This window comes from Oxyura jamaicensis, chromosome 2 (assembly GCF_011077185.1).
Source record: "Oxyura jamaicensis isolate SHBP4307 breed ruddy duck chromosome 2, BPBGC_Ojam_1.0, whole genome shotgun sequence".
Classification (NCBI taxonomy): Eukaryota; Metazoa; Chordata; class Aves; order Anseriformes; family Anatidae; genus Oxyura; species Oxyura jamaicensis.
Window position 1 is genome coordinate 45,955,591 of NC_048894.1, and position 19,450 is coordinate 45,975,040.

General features: G+C 40.0%; 1 protein-coding gene across 8 annotated transcripts in view; it reads left to right on the plus strand.

The window, feature by feature from the left end:
• The window catches only part of FYCO1 (FYVE and coiled-coil domain autophagy adaptor 1), a 48,909-nt gene that overhangs the window by 10,951 nt on the left and 18,508 nt on the right, over positions 1 to 19,450 (plus strand). For all 8 annotated transcript variants that reach the window (XR_004748083.1, XM_035317021.1, XM_035317024.1 and 5 more), the window contains exons 3-14: positions 43 to 149; positions 1,253 to 1,378; positions 4,182 to 4,288; positions 5,140 to 5,283; positions 6,093 to 6,186; positions 6,903 to 9,533; positions 10,585 to 10,677; positions 11,729 to 11,847; positions 13,276 to 13,443; positions 13,882 to 14,031; positions 15,642 to 15,847; positions 16,189 to 16,333. Coding sequence is in view for 7 of the 8 variants with exons in the window: in XM_035317021.1 (XP_035172912.1) it covers positions 43 to 149; positions 1,253 to 1,378; positions 4,182 to 4,288; positions 5,140 to 5,283; positions 6,093 to 6,186; positions 6,903 to 9,533; positions 10,585 to 10,677; positions 11,729 to 11,847; positions 13,276 to 13,443; positions 13,882 to 14,031; positions 15,642 to 15,847; positions 16,189 to 16,333 (4,090 nt within the window). In the remaining variant the exon portion in view is untranslated. The remainder of the gene's footprint in view (positions 1 to 42; positions 150 to 1,252; positions 1,379 to 4,181; positions 4,289 to 5,139; positions 5,284 to 6,092; positions 6,187 to 6,902; positions 9,534 to 10,584; positions 10,678 to 11,728; positions 11,848 to 13,275; positions 13,444 to 13,881; positions 14,032 to 15,641; positions 15,848 to 16,188; positions 16,334 to 19,450) is intronic.

Here is a 19,450-nt window from a genome sequence, read left to right on the forward strand (position 1 = left end):
ATCTCTATCATTAGTTAATCAGTTTGGTGTCTTGTTTTAAAGATTCTGTTTCTGAATTAAGTAAAGAATTTAAAGAAGGAGGGGAGCCGATCACAGATGACAGTGTCAACTTGCAAAAATTCTCCTACAAGCTTGAGTATCTTCTACAGGTAAAAAGTGACGTGTGTAATCTGTAATCCACTGTCAAAGTTAGGCCTTGTGTTCTGTTATTGCCTCTTCAGTAAGTGAAGTTTAACTCAAATAATCATAAGTATCCATTGGAGTCTTTTTTTTTCCCAGTAAGTGGACTGAAATGTGTGCAGCTCATTGTACACATTTCAAGTGAAAGTAAATAACTGTAATCAAAAGACAGTGCTAGCAGGTTGAATGAAGATTGTAAAGCATTTTTCTATTGAGCTGAAAGATATGAGCTCGATTTTGAAGATGTACCCTTCTAAATTATCCTGGAAAAATTATGGTAATGAAATCTTTACATTTTAATGCAAAATAAATGCTAGTAAGCAGCTGATGGTGCAAATGTAGCAGTAAGAGTAATTTACAGCATTTTTAACAATTTCATTGTGGAAAATGATTTTTGTTGTATAGAAAGCTTAATGCAAAATCTGGATTGGTGCTTTTTGGCCATCCTGAAAATTTAAGTGAAAGGTGACTCTGCTGGGCAAACTGAAATTCAGTCTGCATTGCCTGTGTCTACATATACTGTAATCATGCCACTGACAGCAACACAGACATGCTAAACTAGCCTTAATCTAGTCAAGATAGTTTTAATTGGGTTGCCGAGGCTTCAGCAGATGCTGAAGAAATCCTTTCGGATTTGATTGCTCCTAGCTGCTGTCAGTACCCTGACTGCATCGCTGCTCTGAGCATGATTTAGCTAGAGCACGTTGTGCTGGTGTGGGCATTTGTGTTACTGCCACGCTTGGTTGCATGGGTCTCAGCAACTGGCTGTCAGTTCCTTGCTCTTGAACAGCTGCTAAAACTGCTGTTAATCTTTATTAGAGCAGTGTTCAATAGATGTCTGTATTTTAACTTAACCAACAACATTATTGTCTGTTACTGTCTGTAAAGTATCTCTAGTAATTGCTGGGTTGCATCAGTGCAGCACAATGTCTCTTCACTTTGTATGTTGGCTAAAACATATGAGGAGTCATGAAAGCAGGTGTTGGTGGGAGAGGAACAATTCTATAGTAGATGGGTGTAATTATATTTCTATTTAAGTTTTACTCATTGCTTTCTGTTTTCTTTGATTAAGTTTGACCAGAAAGAAAAAAGCACATTGCTGGGGAACAGAAAAGACTACTGGGATTATTTCTGTGACTGTCTGGCAAAAGTAAAAGGAGCTAATGATGGAATCCGCTTTGTCAAGTCTATTACAGAAGTAAGTAGACCAGTTAATCATCACAGTATACGCGTTGTGTTTTGGTATGTATTTTCAGAAAGCAGAGAAACCAAAATAAAATATATTACTTTTAACATAGGACAAAAAATGTTGGATTTTTTTTTAGTTCTCATGTAAACATAAAAATGCAAGGTTACAGATCTTTTTGGTAGGGTACCAAATTATATAGGATTGGATAATCTGTTACTTATTTTGAAGACCACTTACACGAATGAATGGTCCTGTTTATCTCTGTGCCATACCTTTCAATTACATAAGTTCCATTTTCTCTAAAAAAAAATGAAAAATTATATCAATGGTAGAGCCTGCATCTTAAGCACAGCTTAAGAGAGGACTTGCTCCAAGTGTAAGAGGAAAGAACCACCACGTTTGACCTTCCTTAAGACTTTCTAAACTAATCAGTAGAGTTGAGGAGGAGTAACTGAGAGTAGATTTTCATCTTCTTACTCAAATTTGTTCCATCATGTCAAAAATCGTGATGTAATTGCTCAGGATCTTTATTGTTATCCCCTTGGGTAAGCTGGCATGAAAGGACAAAACACTTTATTTTTATTTGATGTAGTAATAAAAGCTTAATCTTGTAACAGCCATGTTACATCTTCAGCTCAACGAGTGGGTAAAATGCTGTGAGAAGCTTCCTGTGCTGATCCTGTCTTTAGTCTTTAGAAGCTTTTAAAGAGAACTCTCCTTGTGGGTAAAAAAGGTAGTGGTGCCAAGCAGTGTAGTTCTGACACTCAGGATATATAATTCCTCTGCAACAGCTACAGATAATGTTGTCTTGAGTCATCTGAAGGAGAGCCATGATACTATAGCAGAGCCTGTCTCTGTATTCCCTCCCTCCCTCACTTCTCTCAGTAGCTCAGGCAGCATTGAATTCTGCTGTTCCAAAGTGAACAAGCCAAGGAAGGTCTGGGTTTGTTTTATCACCAGGAGGAGGAGCAATGGAAGTTGGGCTTTCGTTTTCCACTACTTCCAGGAAGACTGGAGAAGTAAGGGCAGTGACTGCAGTTGCAGGAAAGGTCCTGTGACTGAAACGACTGGCCCTTAAACTCTCAGCAGCAGTAGCTAACCTGACTTCTCTCTAAAGGTTACTGTACTGTAGACTTCAACATTCAGTTGCCTGTGATAATACCTTAATGTTATCATATATAAAGGTTGCTCTGCTTTTTCCTCATTCTTTAGTACTTCTGACCATTTAATGGTTTGCATGATACCAGAAATTATTGTTTGGAAGAAGGATATTTCCTTTTTCAATTTCTGTGCAGCCATAGAAATTAGCTTGAGGAAGACTTCTTTTTACTTTCTGTATAAGCTTGTGGTTTAGGAAATGAGCTCAAAGAAAAATATCGGTCAACCACTTCTGAGATGTTAACTGAGACGGCAGACTCGGGTCCTGAAATGAAATGACAGATAGCAGAGAAACATGTTGGTTTCATGTTTCCACCTTCAGTACAGGTGGAAGTCAGCAGCCAATATTTGAACCTGGCTGGATAAAATGCAAAGGTTTCCAAGTATCATTTGTTTATTCACTGAAGAATACTTGTTGAATTCTAAAGATGAAAGTGAACAAGGAGGAAAGAGTACTATTAGTTGCTTCTTAAGAATGGTCATACATTTAACAGCATACTGCCTCCTCGTCTGCTTTGCCTGCAGTGCTTCTACTATTAGGGTGCGTGATATGCTAGAGGCAGAGTAAGGAAGCAAACAGGAGTAGGAGTACCCTGGGAAAGGGCCAGCTGATAGTTAGACAGCAAGCATTGTCCTTGATGGCATTAGGTGAGCAGTGAGCTCTGGTTGTAAGCCTTTCTTTCAAAGGGTGATTTGTTTTGGAATACACAGCCTTCCAAATCTTTGCAGCCATGCATTCTGCACACTACTACATTAGCTGCAGTGTTTGCAGTCAGCATAGAAACACTGACAGTACCAGACACGGCATGTCTTGCTGAACTCTGGCAGGGCTCTAGCAGGATGTGGCATGGTTTTGCTTCCTAATAGAACACTCTTTGGCTGCTGGTAGCAGCTGTATATATGTAAATATTTTCCTTTTCTTCTCTTGCCATGCAATTTGCTCTAGTATCTCCATGCATAATAAAGGAATTGCTGTTTATATTGATAAATCAACAGGAATAAGAATAGGGTTATTTGAGTGGCTTCTGGTGGTTTTTTTTGTTTTGTTTTTTTGTTTTGGACAGTTCTTAAGGGATTCACTAAATGCAGCTACTCTTGGTCTGAAGTAAGATCTAGATTTTATCAACTTAATAGATAAATATTAAGAAAAGCTTTTTGCATATTTTGGGGCTATTGTTTCCAGGGAGATGTATTTATGTATACGTGTACATCTTTGTTCTATTAGTAGATTAGCCCTAATGCTCTTCCAGCAGTGGCCAAACACAGCTTAAATTACTTAAGCAGTCAATTCTGGCTTTCTTGGGCACACTGAGATTTTGCCTTATGTTGGGAATTGCCCTTAACATGTACTCCTGTACTCAATACATGAGAATATTTGTTGCTCTTGCGATGCCTTTTACATTATGAAGTGGACAACAGCCAGCTAAAGATACAGATTTGTCATTCAAAAAAAAACCACCTCCCAACAACAGTACGGGGGGAAGGTGTCTCTCAGTGGCAGTTCTTATTACTTCCTTTATAGCTAGTGGCTTATTGTGTGTGGTTTTTTGTTTGTTTTATTTTGGTTTGGTTTTTGTGTAGGTATATAGACTGTACTGGTCAAGCCTCCCTACATGATTAGCAAAAATATCTAATTTTTTTTTCTCTGTTCTAGCTACGAACATCTCTTGGGAAAGGAAGAGCATTTCTACGTTACTCTCTGGTTCACCAAAGGCTAGCAGACACCTTGCAGCAATGTTTTATGAACACCAAGGTGACCAGGTGAACAGCAAAGTACCTTGTTAACTAACAGGTGTTTGCTCAGTATGAACAAGCAACATGACCCAGTAGCTATTGAAAGAAATTGAAACCCTTCCAAACCCTTCCAAATGGTTGGCTTAGAGGGCTGGTAATAGGATACAAAGGATAAAAGACCTTTTGGCCTGGGTCACAGGTTCATACTTATCGTAGGCTGGTAAATGTTGAAAGTTGTTACAACTGAATGTATGTGAAGTGGGTGGTGGTGATGCTTCTATGTGTGGGTTTCGAAGGTTATATTTTTATAAGCATTGAAGTGTGGGGGTTTGATCTGTGCTGTATATCATAAGGGAGGATTCATGTGGTTGTGTTTGTGCAAACATTTGCATATATATGTGGATTGTTACTCAGACGAGAAGCTTGCCCCTGGCCAAAGAACACCAAAGACAGTTCATAGTTAATTGGATGGACACTAGCAAGGTCCATCCAAGGTCCACTTTTTTTTTTAGAAAAAGCTAGCTGTATGCGCTATGTATTTAACCCTGGTTGCTGCTTTCTGTCCATTATTGACATATTATGTGGGTGCTTTTTGTATTTACTGTGTGATTATCCAGTGTATACCAAATATTTTGTCTTATCAGTGTTTTTCCCAAGCACTACAGCAAAAAATGGTTTGTGCAGGGACTCCTTCAAGGATATCTTTATGGGCTTCACTGAATCTGTTTTGTTTCATTCACACCAGAGGGATAGGATGTTGTTTGTTTTCAGTTTACATTTAATATAGTGTGTTATATTTTTTCTGGGCAAGGGTGAATAATGATGGTTTTATTTTTTACATATGAATGAATACTACTTCATTTTTTTTTGTTTTCAAGTGACTGGTACTATGCAAGAAGTCCATTTCTGAATTCCAAAATGAGTTCTGACATTGTGGGTCAGTTGTACGAGCTCACTGATGTTCAGTTTGACTTGGCATCACGAGGCTACGATTTAGATGCTGCTTGGCCAGCATTTGCCAGGTAAGATTGCAACACTTTGTTGCATAAAATATTTACCTGCTGCAGAATCTGTAAAAGCTTCTGTTCTTGAAGGTAGGAACACTTGTGCTAGAGCAGGTACCCACTTTCTCAAGATAATTTAATTAGTCTATGACTGAGCTATCGAGCTTTTTTTTTTTTTTTTTTTTACTTCAATATACTGTGTAATACAATATATTCTGTGTATATAGAGCTGATGTTCACAGAAGTCTGTAGTGGAATCCTTCCATTAACTGCAGTTTACACCCAAATCACAAGCTATTGCCATCTTCACAGACACAGGAAGAGATGTTCTTAGCTCCTTCTGTTTCAAGAGCTGAGGCACCTAGTGACTGAATGGCCAAGGATTCTGCTTCACTTGCAGCCATGGTGGAGATGCCATTGTGCAGTCACTACAGAAGGCCTGATCCCACGTCAAAGCGTGGAAGAACAAAAACTTCCAAGTCTGAACTAGATCCATGTCCATCAGTGGGAGTTTTCCAGGGCTGCATGCTGCCACCACCTGGTTGAACACCCACCATGTCACAGTACTGTTCTGTAAAGCTAAATTGCATTGGTTCATGAGGATTTGGGAAGTCACGGCTACCAACCCCATAATCCTTTGTAAGTGCCTTTGATACCCCTGTTTTGTTCTTCGTCAGCTTCAGCAGTTTTTGGCCCACACACCAGTCATAGTTTTGTCTTTTTTTGGGGGTAGTTATAACTAGGCAAATCTTACATGTAGGAGTAGAAAGACATGTATGTATGTGCTTAGTCTTCTCTTACGTATTGTTTCACCATGTGATCAACAGGAGGACATTGTCCTCGCTTGGATCTTCAGCATATTTATGGAAGCCCCCAAGTCGCAGCTCCAGCATGAGCAGTTTAGTGAGCAATTATTTGCAGGTAAGCAAATTACAAATAAATGTTTGTATGGCACAGGGGATCTTTAATTAATGGCATAGTTCCGAAGAGCTTGGAAGTTTTATGATGATTTTGATTCTTATAATGGCAAGCTACAAAAAGAGTTCTTTGATTAAAAGGAAAGGGAATTGTCTTGTAGCTGAATGAACTGCACACAAATCTTGTAGAGGAAATACATATATATGTAGAAAGTCGCCTACAGATAGGCATATTTTCATTTATCTTTTTGAAAACACACCCCTTTTCCTATAAGTTGATGTCTTTCAGTGGTATGAACCCAACACACAAGGTCACTGTGCATAAAGAACCTGAATGTGCTCTCATGTGAACATGGCATTTAAATGCATGTTTAATTCTTCTTTGAGCTGGTAGATGTACGTTTTTGACTGAGTTAGGTCCTCATGACAGACTTATTTATACCAACAAATAGGATTAATTTAAACATTTAAGTGTTAAGATGTTGAGATACTGTGCATTATAAAAATGTCTATAAATCCATCAGTCAAGGAGAATATTAAAAACTCAAATTCTCAGTTACTTTTTTTAATCCTGGTAGTGTCTCCTCAATGTTGTTATTATTATTATCACCAATAACAAAGGTAAGCTATCCCAATTTCTGAAACTTTTGAGTCTTTTTCCTTGAAAAATGCAGCTCTTCTTCAATTTTCCAACTCTCTTCTCCCCTTCTGTTCATTTAGGCTCAAGAGTTTCCCTCCAGCCCTGATGCAAATAACTCAATAAATGTTGAACACCTTGAGGGCTTTGAAGAGATGCGTGTAGAACTTGACCAGGCTGAACTGAGGCAGAGAGAACTTCAGGGTCGTATTCACCAGTTAGAAATAGAAAACCAGGAGCTCCAGGCAGCTGTCAGTTTTCACAAAGAACAAGTACAGTTGGAAAAGGAGAAGAGCAATAACTACAGCGAGGAGAACTCCCGGCTGTCAAAGATGATCACAGAGTTACAGAAGCAGTGTGAGGTCTCACACTCCACTCAGAGCACTGTTCATGACCTGCAGAAGTGCCTGCATTCACTGGAACTGAATGCCATGGAGCAGCAGAAGGAATATTCAACAAAGCTGGAGCAGTTGGCAAACAGCAAGGAGGACTGTGCCTCAAAGCTGCAGGAGTTGAATCAGGAGTTGGAGGCCTCTAGGGCTTTAGTTAGCATGAAGGAGCTTTGCATCGATGAGCTTAAAGCAAAGCTAAGTTTTGCAGAACAGAAGAACCTCGACCTCCTTGCAAAAGTTGATGCTGCCTTGGAGGAAAAAGGACAGCAAGCCACAGCCCAATGTGACTCTGCCCTACAGATCCAGGCATTGTTAGAGAAGCTTCAGCAGGCAGAAAAGGAAAAGGTAGATATGCAAAGACTCAGTGATGAACATGCATCTCAGCTGAAAGCCGCAAGAGAAGAGTTACAGCTGAAAGAAGAAGCACAGAGGGAACTGGAGTCCAGATACAATCGCCTCACTGCTGACTCTAAAGAAGAGAGTGAAAGGCTGCTCGGGAGCCTGGAAACCATGGCAAAGGAAATGGATGCACTTCAGAAGACCCTGACCCTGAAAGGAAAGGAGATGGCTGAGCTCCAGACCCAGGTAATGGGGTCGCTGGCTCAGGTGGGGTCACTGGAAAAAAATCTTGATGAGGAAAGGAAAGAAAAAGAGAAACTTGAGGAGGAGTATGGTAAGAGGGAAAGAGCACTGAAGGAGGAAACCCAGTCACAAGCAGAACAACTTGAGCTACAGGAGAGTCGCTTAACAAAGGTGAGTCAGACTGTGTGTAGCCTTGAGGAGGAAAAGCAGAAACTCTTGTCTGAGAAAGAGCATCTCAGCCAGAAAGTCAAGGAGCTGGAGGAGCAGATAGAGCAGCAAAACTTTGCGGTGAACAAAATGGGTGAGGAGAGTAGGAAGGTGAAAGCCGAAAATGCAGATTTGCAGCAGTCCAAGGAGAAGATGGAAGGGAAGCTGAAAAATATGGAAGACTCTAAAGCATCTCTAGAAGCTGAGGTGGCCAGGCTGAAAGCCTCTGAGAAACAGCTTCAGAGTGAGATTGACGATGCCCTAGTGTCAGTCGATGAAAAAGAGAAGAAGCTCCGGAGCCAGAACAAACAGCTGGATGAAGACTTGCAGAATTCCAGGAGACAAAGCCAAATTCTGGAGGAGAGATTGGAGGCTCTGCACTCAGACTATAAAGAACTAAAGGAAAGAGAAGAGACCACCAAGGAGTCTTATGCCTTACTTGAAGGACAGCTGAAGAGTGCCAAAGAACACGGTTTACAAATGGAAAAAAGCTTAGGCACCTTGAAGGAAAGCAAAGAGTCACTCCAGTCACAGCTCACAGAGAGGGAAGTAGAACTGCGAGGCATGGAGAGCCAGTGTGAGCAGCTAAGAGCAGAAGCTGAAAGACATAGGAAGAAAGCAGAGATTCTCGAGGTAGAAAAGCTCAGCGTTGAAAATACATGCCTCCAACAGACAAAGCTTATTGAATCCCTCACCTCAGAAAAGGAGTCAGTGGAGAAACACCAACTACAGCAAGCAGCTTCTCTGGAGAAGGAGGCAAAAGAGCTGGCCTCCAGGCTGATCATAAGCGAAGAGCAGCTTCAGGTCAACCGAGATGAGGTGTCTAGGCTGCAAGCAGAAGTCCTTGACCTGCGAGTCAAGCTTCAACAGACCACTGATGAGAGAGAGCAGGTGAAAAGTGAGTTGGCAATCACAGAGACTGGCTTAGGGGAGCAGAAGGTGCTTGTCCAGCAGCTGAAAGAGCAAAGTGAATCCCTCAACAGAAACCATGTGCAAGAATTGATGCAATGCAAAGAAAGAGAAGAAGTACTGAAAAAAGAGCAGGAGACAGTAGCCCATCAAAAAGCTGAGCTGGAGAATAATTTGCTGACCCTGAAGGAAGAGCTGTTCAAGGTTAAGCAGTACTTGGACGTTGCTAGAATGGAAAATGAAGAAAACAAAGATCTCCTCCACAGGACCAACACAGATATGGCTGAACTTGGTATTCAGATTTGTGCCTTGACCTCGGAAAAGGTGCTTGCAGAAGAGCAATTAGCCGAGGCCACAAAGAGGCTCAAAGAACTGGAAGAACAGGCAGCAGCACAACAGGAAAGCCTGGAGCATGACATCTCTGATCTCAGACAGGAGAACAAGAGCCTGCAAGAGAAACTAGAGGAGGCTCAGACACATGCTGCAGCTGTCCCAAGTCTGCAAACACAGCTGGAGACAGCAAAGAAACAAGCACAGAGCTTCCAAGAGACCAGCCAAGAAGAGCTATCTGCAATGAAATTTCAAATGAGCACAGAAATTCTAAATTATCAGACAAAATTCAAGGTAAATTAATGTGATTAATACAGCTGAAGGAACTGTGCAGGACTTCCCCCCGCTTTACCATCTGCTTCAAAAATTATTGAGTGAAATCCTAAGGTTTGCATTGGTCAGGCTCTGAGACTGGTATGCAGCTAGCCTAAGCTTGGAAATCTAAAAATGCTTCTACACTCATGAGTTAGGCTGATTTGAGGTAAAATAACTCTGGAAATTTTTTGGAGATGTATAATGTGGCCCTATAAGCACAGTGGAGGGGCCATGTGATGTGGAAAAGCCAGCCAGTAGTGGAGCAGGTGATGATTTCTTACGTTGGCACTGAAGGTGGTGTCTTCTTTAACTGTCCCCTTAGGTTACAGTTGTGATATATTTATTTATTTGTTTGGTTGGTTGTTTTGGTAGGAACAGTGTTCCCTACACCCTTAACGCTGCTTCTCCTGAAAACTGATTTTGAGGAAACACAGTTAGACTGACATTGGATACTATTACAGATAATTCCATCATGTGCTTTTGTGTTCAGCTGCTCAAGATTGCAGCCACGAAGACCAAAGTTTTGCTTCCATAAAAACATGAATCAACCCTGTATACGTGAAATGGGATGCCTAAACACTAAATACTTTATTCTTCTTCTGCCATTCAGAAATGGTATCTAAGACTGGCAACTAATCAGAGGCTTGTGACACTGGTGGTGTCCAGAAATCCCCATGAGTTTGAAGAAATAGTGTGCATTCATTTATGTTTCCTTTCTATAATCACTTCCTAAATTTCAGTATGATTTAGGCTACCTCACTCTTTTGAGGGAAAGCAAACTGAGCCTTCTTTTTGTTGGCAGCTGTAATACCCATAGCAAGTAACAGTAAAACACAGCTAGTCTACGACCTCAGAGGATTCTTGAAACTATGAGACAGGTGTCTCTAGCTGTCTTTCATGAGCCTGATAGGGGTGCTGTGTTTCTCCCATGCATGGCAGTAAGAGCACGCATGATTCATGATTGGGAATTTTGTAGGTGAAATGGGGGCAGCTAGAGGAATGCTAACTTCTGTCTCAATCTTTTTGCTAGGCTGCCAGTGAAGAATGTGAGAAAGCAAGACAGCAACTTGAGGAGCAGAAGCGACAACAGCATGCTGCAGAGGAAGAGATTGCAGATTTACAAGTAGGTGCTCAATCTGATGAAAAGACAGAGGTGTCTGCTGGCATTAGCGTTTATTATAAGGGAGAAGGAAGGCAGCATTTCTGATGAATGGCTCTAAGTCTAAGAATGCCCTTGAACAAATACAGGTGCTGCAGCAAAAATACTTGGCAGCCTGAAGTTAGCCACTGAAATAGAGATTATCAAAAGCACTTCAGATTTGTCCTGCTTTTAAAACTAGTCAGGTTTCATCCAAGACCTGGATATGTATACATTTCTTAAATGGGGGGTACAGGTTTGAAAGGTGCCTGTCTTATGCTCTGCAGGCCCACTCCACACAGCCACACATCTGGATCCAGCTATTTTCAGGTTGCCAGGGTCACCGAATCAGAGAACTGATATTGCTGAGAAATAACTTATCTGGAAAAAAAACAGGATTTCTGTAATTAATTTATCTAACAGTTGAGTTATGAGGGTTGTACTGAGGTATTAGTAAGGGATGAGGAAAAATGAAAGTTAAGGTTATTGAAACTGGCCCTGCCTGCTAGCAGATACACATGAAACTTTAGAGGCCTCAGTGTCTTGAGGACTCAGTTTGGCAGATAGGTCTGCAAAGGCTCGCTGAGAAAGAAGTTTTTGTTTCTACTGTCTTTAATGTTCCGTATATGAACAGGACAAAAGCTAAGCATTTTCCTCATTTTTATTTCTTCTCTTTTGAAACTTTTAGGAGGTGAAAAAAATGAGTAATGGGTTATTCTTTCACCATTATCTTTGAGAAATTTTCCTTAATACAGAGAGATTTTTCCTAATACAGAGACAAAAGCTTAGATGACAGAATAATAAGAATTACACTCAGTACTGTTCTACTTTCAAGTTTATCCCTTATTCAATGTGACAGAAGTGATCAATCACTAGAATACCAATAGTTAGTGTCTGCTTATACAATAATATCTTAATTGATGGGATGGCTTTAACTGACTCTTTTAAAACATTGTTTAGTTGTCCTGGTATTTGTCCAATGCTTGGTAAAGTGTTGTATTTACATGTAAGTAAAAAAAGTAAAATATTTCTCTAGGCTGAGAACACAAGTTTGTCTAGAAAGCTGGATGAAGTAAGAGAGCAGCTGTCTGAATCAGAATCTGCTCGGCTGCAGAAGGAAGAGGAGGTGATGTCTCTGAGAGAACTCTTGGAAAGGTGGGAGTTTGGGTTCTTTTATACAAATTGTTAATTGAAAGCCAAGTGGGGCTGATAATCAAAGCATGCTGAAAATTGCTGTGGTATATGAAGTGGCATTTACTCCAGGGTTTATGTAGGGGAAATAGTGCATGGGCACTGGTGGGGATTATCAGAGTGACATTTAAGACAAGAAGTATGTAAATTATACAGCACACATGAATGCAAGGTTTAGGTTTTAATACTTTGTTAATTTGGCTGATGACGTAAATTCATCGTCTCTCTTCCTTTATGAAACTGTAAGACATTTCATAAACTTCTTTTATCTTGTAGCTTAGTCACAAAATTAAAATACCAGCATTGTTTCTTTCTTTCTTTTTTTTTTTTTTTTTTTTTTAAATAAGGATTGGAAAATTTGCGCTTTTTGATGGTTTGTTTTTCTCTCCTGTCCATGATGTTTCAGGGACACAGTAAGAATTATTTAAATGGGGCCACATCCTGCATATCTTTTTTTGGCAAGTTTCTCAGCAGTTTTAAGCATCTAACTTATGTTAGATGGGCTATGTTTCCAAGGTCTGTAATTTTGGTTCTTTGTAGTGTGCATTATCTGGCAGTCCAGAATAGATCTTGGCTTGGACACACAGACTACTGATGGGTTAACCAAAGCCTATGTATTTTTACATTGTTATGCTGATATCATCTGTCTTTGTGGGAAGACTGGTGATTCTTGATCTATGATGGAATCTGTCAGTACAAAACTCATCAAAATATTTTAATTCAGCTGAGTTGACCGAGTGTTCAGACCAGCTCAACACCCTGTGTTGTGTTGCTGTACAAGTTTTGATCCATTGCTAGGACTAAGTACTGAACTTAGTATATCATCAAGCCATGACCTACATTCTGTGAAGCTTTCTGAGGGCTCTTCTTTCCACTGACTATGCAGTGAACTGAATTGTCATAACCTTTAGATTTTGAATTGTGTCTGTGTTAGAAGACTATACTGAAAAATCGGTTTGCTTCCCTCGTGTAAACATGAAGGCTACAGAGAAGTACGTGTTACATGGCCCTTCTGAGGACAACCTGTGATTACTGGGCAACCTGTGGCTATAGGGCTTTGCCTGTTTAGCTCAGCCTGCAGATTCTAATGATTTTAGCTTCAAAGAACACTAATTTTACTCCCAATGTGGCAGCTATCGTAAGCTTTGCTGTAAGCAGGGCATCCTAGAAATTGCTGATTGCTAACAGTTTTCACTGGATAACAGATCTGCGTGCACTGTCAGTGCACTGACGCAGAAAGCTGGAGAAATTCTGGCTTTAAAAAATATGCACACTGAGAACAATTTCACTGAAACTATGTGCTTATAAAATGGAGGACCCCTTTATTAGATGGGGAAGACTTGAATGCATATGAACTAAAAAAGATTTTTAATTGCCTTTGTATTTGATCAGGACCCAAAAGGAAGCTGATGAAGCAAGAGAGCAGGCCCTGGATTACAGTGAGAAGCTCAGCAAGGTGGCAGCAGACAAAGACAGCAGTGACCAGAAACTGTTTGCTGAGCTGGATGACCTGACAAGAACAAAACAGTTCCTTGAAGAACGCTTAATAGAACTTATCAGGTTGGCATCAAAATAGCAAACAGAAATTAAAACCCTAGCTTAGGACTTCAAGGGGTACTGCCTAAATGTTTCACTCTTGTTTTCCTGATTTGATGATGAAGGTAATGGCCAAGTTCATAAGCAGCTGAAATTCTGCATTTCTTTAATGCAGTCAAAAATATAATACCCAATATGATCTCTTTAATTACCTGTATTGCTTGCAAAAATGTGTAGTTCTCTGCATGGCATGCATTTCGCCCCCCCCCCCCCTTCCATCCCCCTCCCTTCCCATGTATTTCAGTAGATTTCTTGATCTATCTTTATTCCTGAAAGCTCTTCAGAATTTACAGAAAAGCTATTTTTGGTGATGAAGCTTTCACCAGCATTCAAACTGAGGTTGGCTAACAGTAAACACTGACAATTTGTATGATTTTAATTTCTCTAACTGTCTCTCTGTAGAGATAAGGATGCTTTGTGGCAAAAATCAGATGCTCTCGAGTTCCAGCAGAAGCTTAGTGCAGAGCAAAGGTGGCAGGGGGACACAGAGGTTAACCATTGCCTGGACTGCCAGAGAGAGTTCTCATGGATGGTGCGTCGACACCACTGCAGGTCAGTTTGTTGAACTCTTATGCTGTTCAAAATCAAAACCCAGTATGATTGTTTACACAGATGAAATGCTTTTTAAAACTCCTAATTCATTTGTCAAAATCATAGATAGAAGATGCTGTAGAGCCTGAAAGAACATGAGTTCACAAAGGGATAAGAGACATTATAATGGAAGTGTCTCTTGACATGTTAAGACAAAGATCTAGATACAAGCTTTGACTTGGAGAGTCTATCAGTTTCTGATTTATGGAAGCAAAGATAATCATACCCTACATAGAGTATATCTTATAATCTTTCCTCAAACTGACTACTGACTACTTGCTGCTGCTGACCATTGTCAGAATTACTGACTAGATGGACATTTATCTCACCCACTGTGAAACTTAATCTGTTCTTATGAACAACATTCAGTGTTTCTAATATTTTACAGGGATGGAAGGACTGTGTTTTTAATGTATTTGTTATGCACTGCTCTGTGCATGCTGTAAATAACATTCAATAAGATGGTTTTGCATTGTGATAAAAGTATTCCAGTACAAATCCAACGTGCTGTGCAATTATAAATTTGATTACTTACACTAGACACATTCAGAGATAATTACCAATTGGATAGGAATCTTCTAAAAAAGTTCATGTTAAATTATTTCCTATACAGCTAGCCTAGAGCTATAAGTTACCTGATCTAGATTTATTCAAACATATTTAAGTTGATACATTTCAGGGTCTCAGTGCTATGTTTGGTTTTGCTTTTTACTATTCTTTATCCTCACAACCTGATTCATCATCTAAGGTGTGTAGGACTGGGACTGTTTCAATTGCATGTTAATATAGGAACATTCAGTAGTGATTAGTGAATAGTTAAGTCATTTCCAGTAATAAGTTTCAAATTACTCATTTCTACTAAAACCTGTGAAACCTGCCGGTGTTTTACCAGTACCTATTAAAGAGTTAAATGATTTTGAAAAACAAAGGCACCAAGACTTCATAAATGACAGTCATCCCTGCAGGCGGCTTTTCTTCATGAAAATCTTAGTATGTTCATTAAAAAGTAGTTGACAGGTTTAATGTTGATGGACTGCAGAATGGGGAGGGCAGGAGGGATGAATGTGCAATATTGTGTGTCCAATATTGTCTCTTTTTCCCTGTAAGGAGGAAAGAGGGATGTTGACTAAGTAGAGACATACAGATGTTCTTACACTCTTACAACTATATAGATTTTTACTCTTATCTGAGCGTAATATTTGGCCTTTCTAATACGATTAAAGGCAGTTGCTTCATATGTACTTCATATATGCATTTTTAATCTGCATTGCGTAATTGCAGATATTTATTTTTAAATGTATTTTTTGTAGTATTTTTATGGTTGTTTTTTTTTTTTTTTTTTTCTGGCTTATGGCAGCAGAATTGAATGTGCATTTCTGCCCTTGATTTGTCAAGAAAACTTGCTTCACCTCAGAAAGCATCACAGTCTGAATAATCAGTTGTGTCATGGATGTGGCATTTGGGCTTTTCCAAGCAGCAAGACCATTATGACAAAGCCCGTCTGTGCCATGAATTGTGTTCTACCTGTATGTGGTACCATTCTAACACCTTTGGTTTTGAATCATTTCTAGAATGTGTGGTCGCATTTTCTGCTACTATTGCTGCAACAACTACATGGTGACAAAACCCGGTGGGAAAAAGGAGCGTTGCTGCAGAGCTTGTTTTAGTAAGCCCAGAGTGATCGTGGACAATGCAGATGATTCTGGATCCAGTGCCAACCAGGAAGAATCCCCAGGCTCATTGGAATCACCACTGTCTCCAGAAGAGAGGGCTTTTGGTTAGTGTGGTTTTTGCTTGCTGCTGAGAAGTAGGGTTCGTAGACATTCTCCAAGAAACCACATGGTCAGCTCCATCTCGAAGGGCCTGCATGTTCACAGAGTGTTTTCAGGATGGTATTGGTCCCATCTCAGTATTTAATTGGTACCGACAGAAATCTCCGTGTATGTTAAATGGGTGTCAGTCAGCCTGAGGATATCGATTGGTTCTTAGTAGTTACCTAATGCTTCTATAAAGACAGAGGAATGGCTCAGTCATCCCCCTTAAGGGTTTTGCTTGTTTGTTTTACATACAACCACCTAATATTACTAATGTTTCTTTTCATGTCCTTTTATGGCACAGTTGCAAGTGAAGCCTCTAAACCACCAGATGATGCAGCATTTGATATAATCACTGATGAGGAGTTGTGCCAAGTACAAGAATCAGACTCACTCCACAGTGAAAGTCAGATGGAGAGAGACTCTCTGGATCAAAGCGTGACAGATCTGTGAGTAAACACTGTTTCATGGAGAGGGGACACTTCTGGATTTTGTTTGGTGATTGGTTTTTTTGACATTCAGTGCAGGTAGCCAACCTCTCTGCATTGGGAGAGGACACTTCTGTTCCCAGCCACATGTTCAGTAGACCAACACAAGATAATTTTGACCCATTTGCACAGTCAGCATCAAATCTAGTAAATCCAAACAGCTCTGTCACCACCCTCTACCTGCTTCTCCACAGCACAGAGGAATAGTCCCAGTTCTGTGCTGTCACAGGCTAGCTGTCACTGTTAAAATCAATTTGCAGGCCCAAATGGATCACTAGTCATTCACACTTAATTTACAGTAGGGGCTAAATGATACTGTCTATCAAAGATACCATTACTTAATATCAAGAGAACCGGGGGCGTGGGGGGAAAATAAGGAAAGATCTGTCATTTTCTGTGACACATTTCATAGAACTGAGTATAAAATAAGTGGTCTCTATGTAGAATTCCTTACTACTTTAAAGATACAGCTTAGAGAAAAGGAAAAGAACTAGAAATGCATAGTTAGATCTGGCGTAAGCTCTTCTTTTCCGTAAGAAAATGAGATTAAATGGAGGTTTCAATCACAGTGAAGAGGAGCTAAGGCTAAGTCTTTGGTCTGAAAACTACATAGTAGTACTATAGCTTGATGCATATCCATGCTTATATAAAGTGTTGTTTTGCTATCATTCAAATATTTTCAAGTATTCTTGAAAAATGCAATTTTGTAAAATACATTATCTTTCAAAAATGAACAGGTTTTGCTAATACTTCTTTCTTCACAAAGCTGCAACTTTTATATATTTGAGAAAGGAAACCAAAAAAAAAGCAATTTCACCTAAGTTTGTACTTGTTTTGCCTCTGAGCAGAAAAATCAGTGTGATAAATCTAAGTGCTAAACAGTGAATAGCCACAGAGTAACCAGCTTGCTGCTGAGAAAGCAGAGCTAGACTTTTTTGCCCCTAGCAGAGCCATTTCCGGCATAAACCACAGTGACTTGCTATTTAGTCAAAGCAGAATGTACAAAGTTGTTTATTTGGAAAGCAACCTTTTCAAAATTCTTCACTTTTATTTCTTGGTAAGTTCTATGTATTCCACCTATTTGGTATACCATCCACACTGACAGTACATTCATGTTCATCACACGCTGGGCAGACATGAATGAACTGAGCTTCACGGTGAAGTTAGTAGTACATTTGCTTTGCAAAGAGAGGTTTGTAGTGGAGGGGTTTTGTCTCTTTGTTAGTTTGTTTTTAAGAAGATTAAAAAATGTGTAACTTTTCTGTATTAGAGACCTGTGAGATCTCATGTTATTGGCAGAAGAGGAGTCACTAGTGAGTTAGTTTGGGACAATACAAGTAGGAGAAAAGAAGTGAGTGTCTGTGACTATTTTTTTCAATTTGGGATTGGACTGGATTCTTCTCGTCCCACAGAGTATTCAGGATGAAAGGAAGGATTGCCACTAACACTGGAAGACTATTCTTGAACAGTTCCCATGCAACATCCTCTTGCACCATGCAAATGTGTAAAGGCTGCCCATCTCCCGTTGTTCACAAATTATAGTCAGAAAAGCTAGGGAGTAGTGTTTAATCCTTCAGTTTTATTAGTATTATGAGCAGTGGGCAGGCTCCTAGTATCGTCATACTTTGGGCTTGAGACATACTTTGTGGAGAACGCAGACTACACCTGCCCACCCCTGCACCATCTGGGACATTTGGAAGGTCTCAGGAGCACAAACACTGACTTCGTAGCAGGATGGCCTTCTTACACAGTGGATCGCTTAAGCATCTTGTGATGATTGTGTGGTTTTGTGCTACGGGAGAGATGCAAAAACTGATATGTGAGTCTGATGATTGTATGGCACCTGTGGTGTGTGCTAAAGAGAAAAAGAGACCAGCATTGAATATGACAGCCCAGAATTTTTCTCACTTTGTTTCTGTGGTGAAGAGTTTACAGGTACCCAAAGCCCAAGTTCACAGGACATGACCAGATAAGGCAGCATCAACCACTATAATGAACCTACACAAAGGTTCAGCTAACCCTCTCTCCTGTCTTTGACAGCAGCCCATAGAAGATGTACTGATAATTTCCCAGTCTGTTTTCTCCCACCTGCCAAGGATCTGCAGGCCAGGGACTTTCTGAGCTACTGGTTTCAGTACTGCAGATTTGTGTCCAGATAAATGGGGCCTGATTCCAATTTTGTAGACTTAAGGTAGTCTTGAAGTATAAATAATTATCCATCGTCATCCCAATAATGTTCTCTTTGCATGAAATTGAATATATGAGGTAGAATTTGCTTTGATGTTGTGCCTGGGGAAGATGTAAAGAATCCAAGATTGTGCTTGTTGGACCCACGTTTGATGGTTGTATACAAATAAACAAGTTATCAGGCCAGACTTCTGTATCAAGACTACTTCTGCTGAAAGTAGTCCAAGCTATACTTTTTTTTTTTTTTTTTTGCCAGAGATTTGAGTTGATTGTAACAGCTATAAAAGGGAAGGAGACAAGGGGGGGAGAGAAGGGAGACAGGCTGGTCCAAGCTGACTGAGAGAAGATCTGCAATAGGCATGCTCTGTTGACAGAGATTCTTATGTCTGTACTCTCTCTGCGTGTCTGCATCAGGTTTTGGTGATGACCTTACCTTTTTCTGGGTTCAAGTCCTTCTTGAACTGGAAATGGGAGCTGGTGCAGTGAATTGTCTTAGAAGATGCCTTCTTTTCTATTTGTTTCCCTTTTGCTTTTTATGGTGCTGTTCTCATTTTAACTTGTTCTCTTTGCTTAGCCCTCCATCTGTATTTTTTCCCTTGAAATGACATGAAATGACTACAGTAGCATTATTTCTTAACAGCACATTCTGAGAGACTGTCTTTATTGACACAAGTCAGTTCAGAACCAAATAAAACTCATCTTGTTTATGAGCTGCACAGGTGTGTGGCAAGGCAAGAGGCATGGTTACCAACATAACTCTGACTGGCCTTGAGGCAGATCTCCTTAGAGTGAGCAGTTGGCAATTGTTTCATGCTTTTGGTTCTGTTACGTAAATTTGGAGCAACCTGATTGAAAATTTAATGTGAGAAGCTGAGATAAGTTGTACTATTG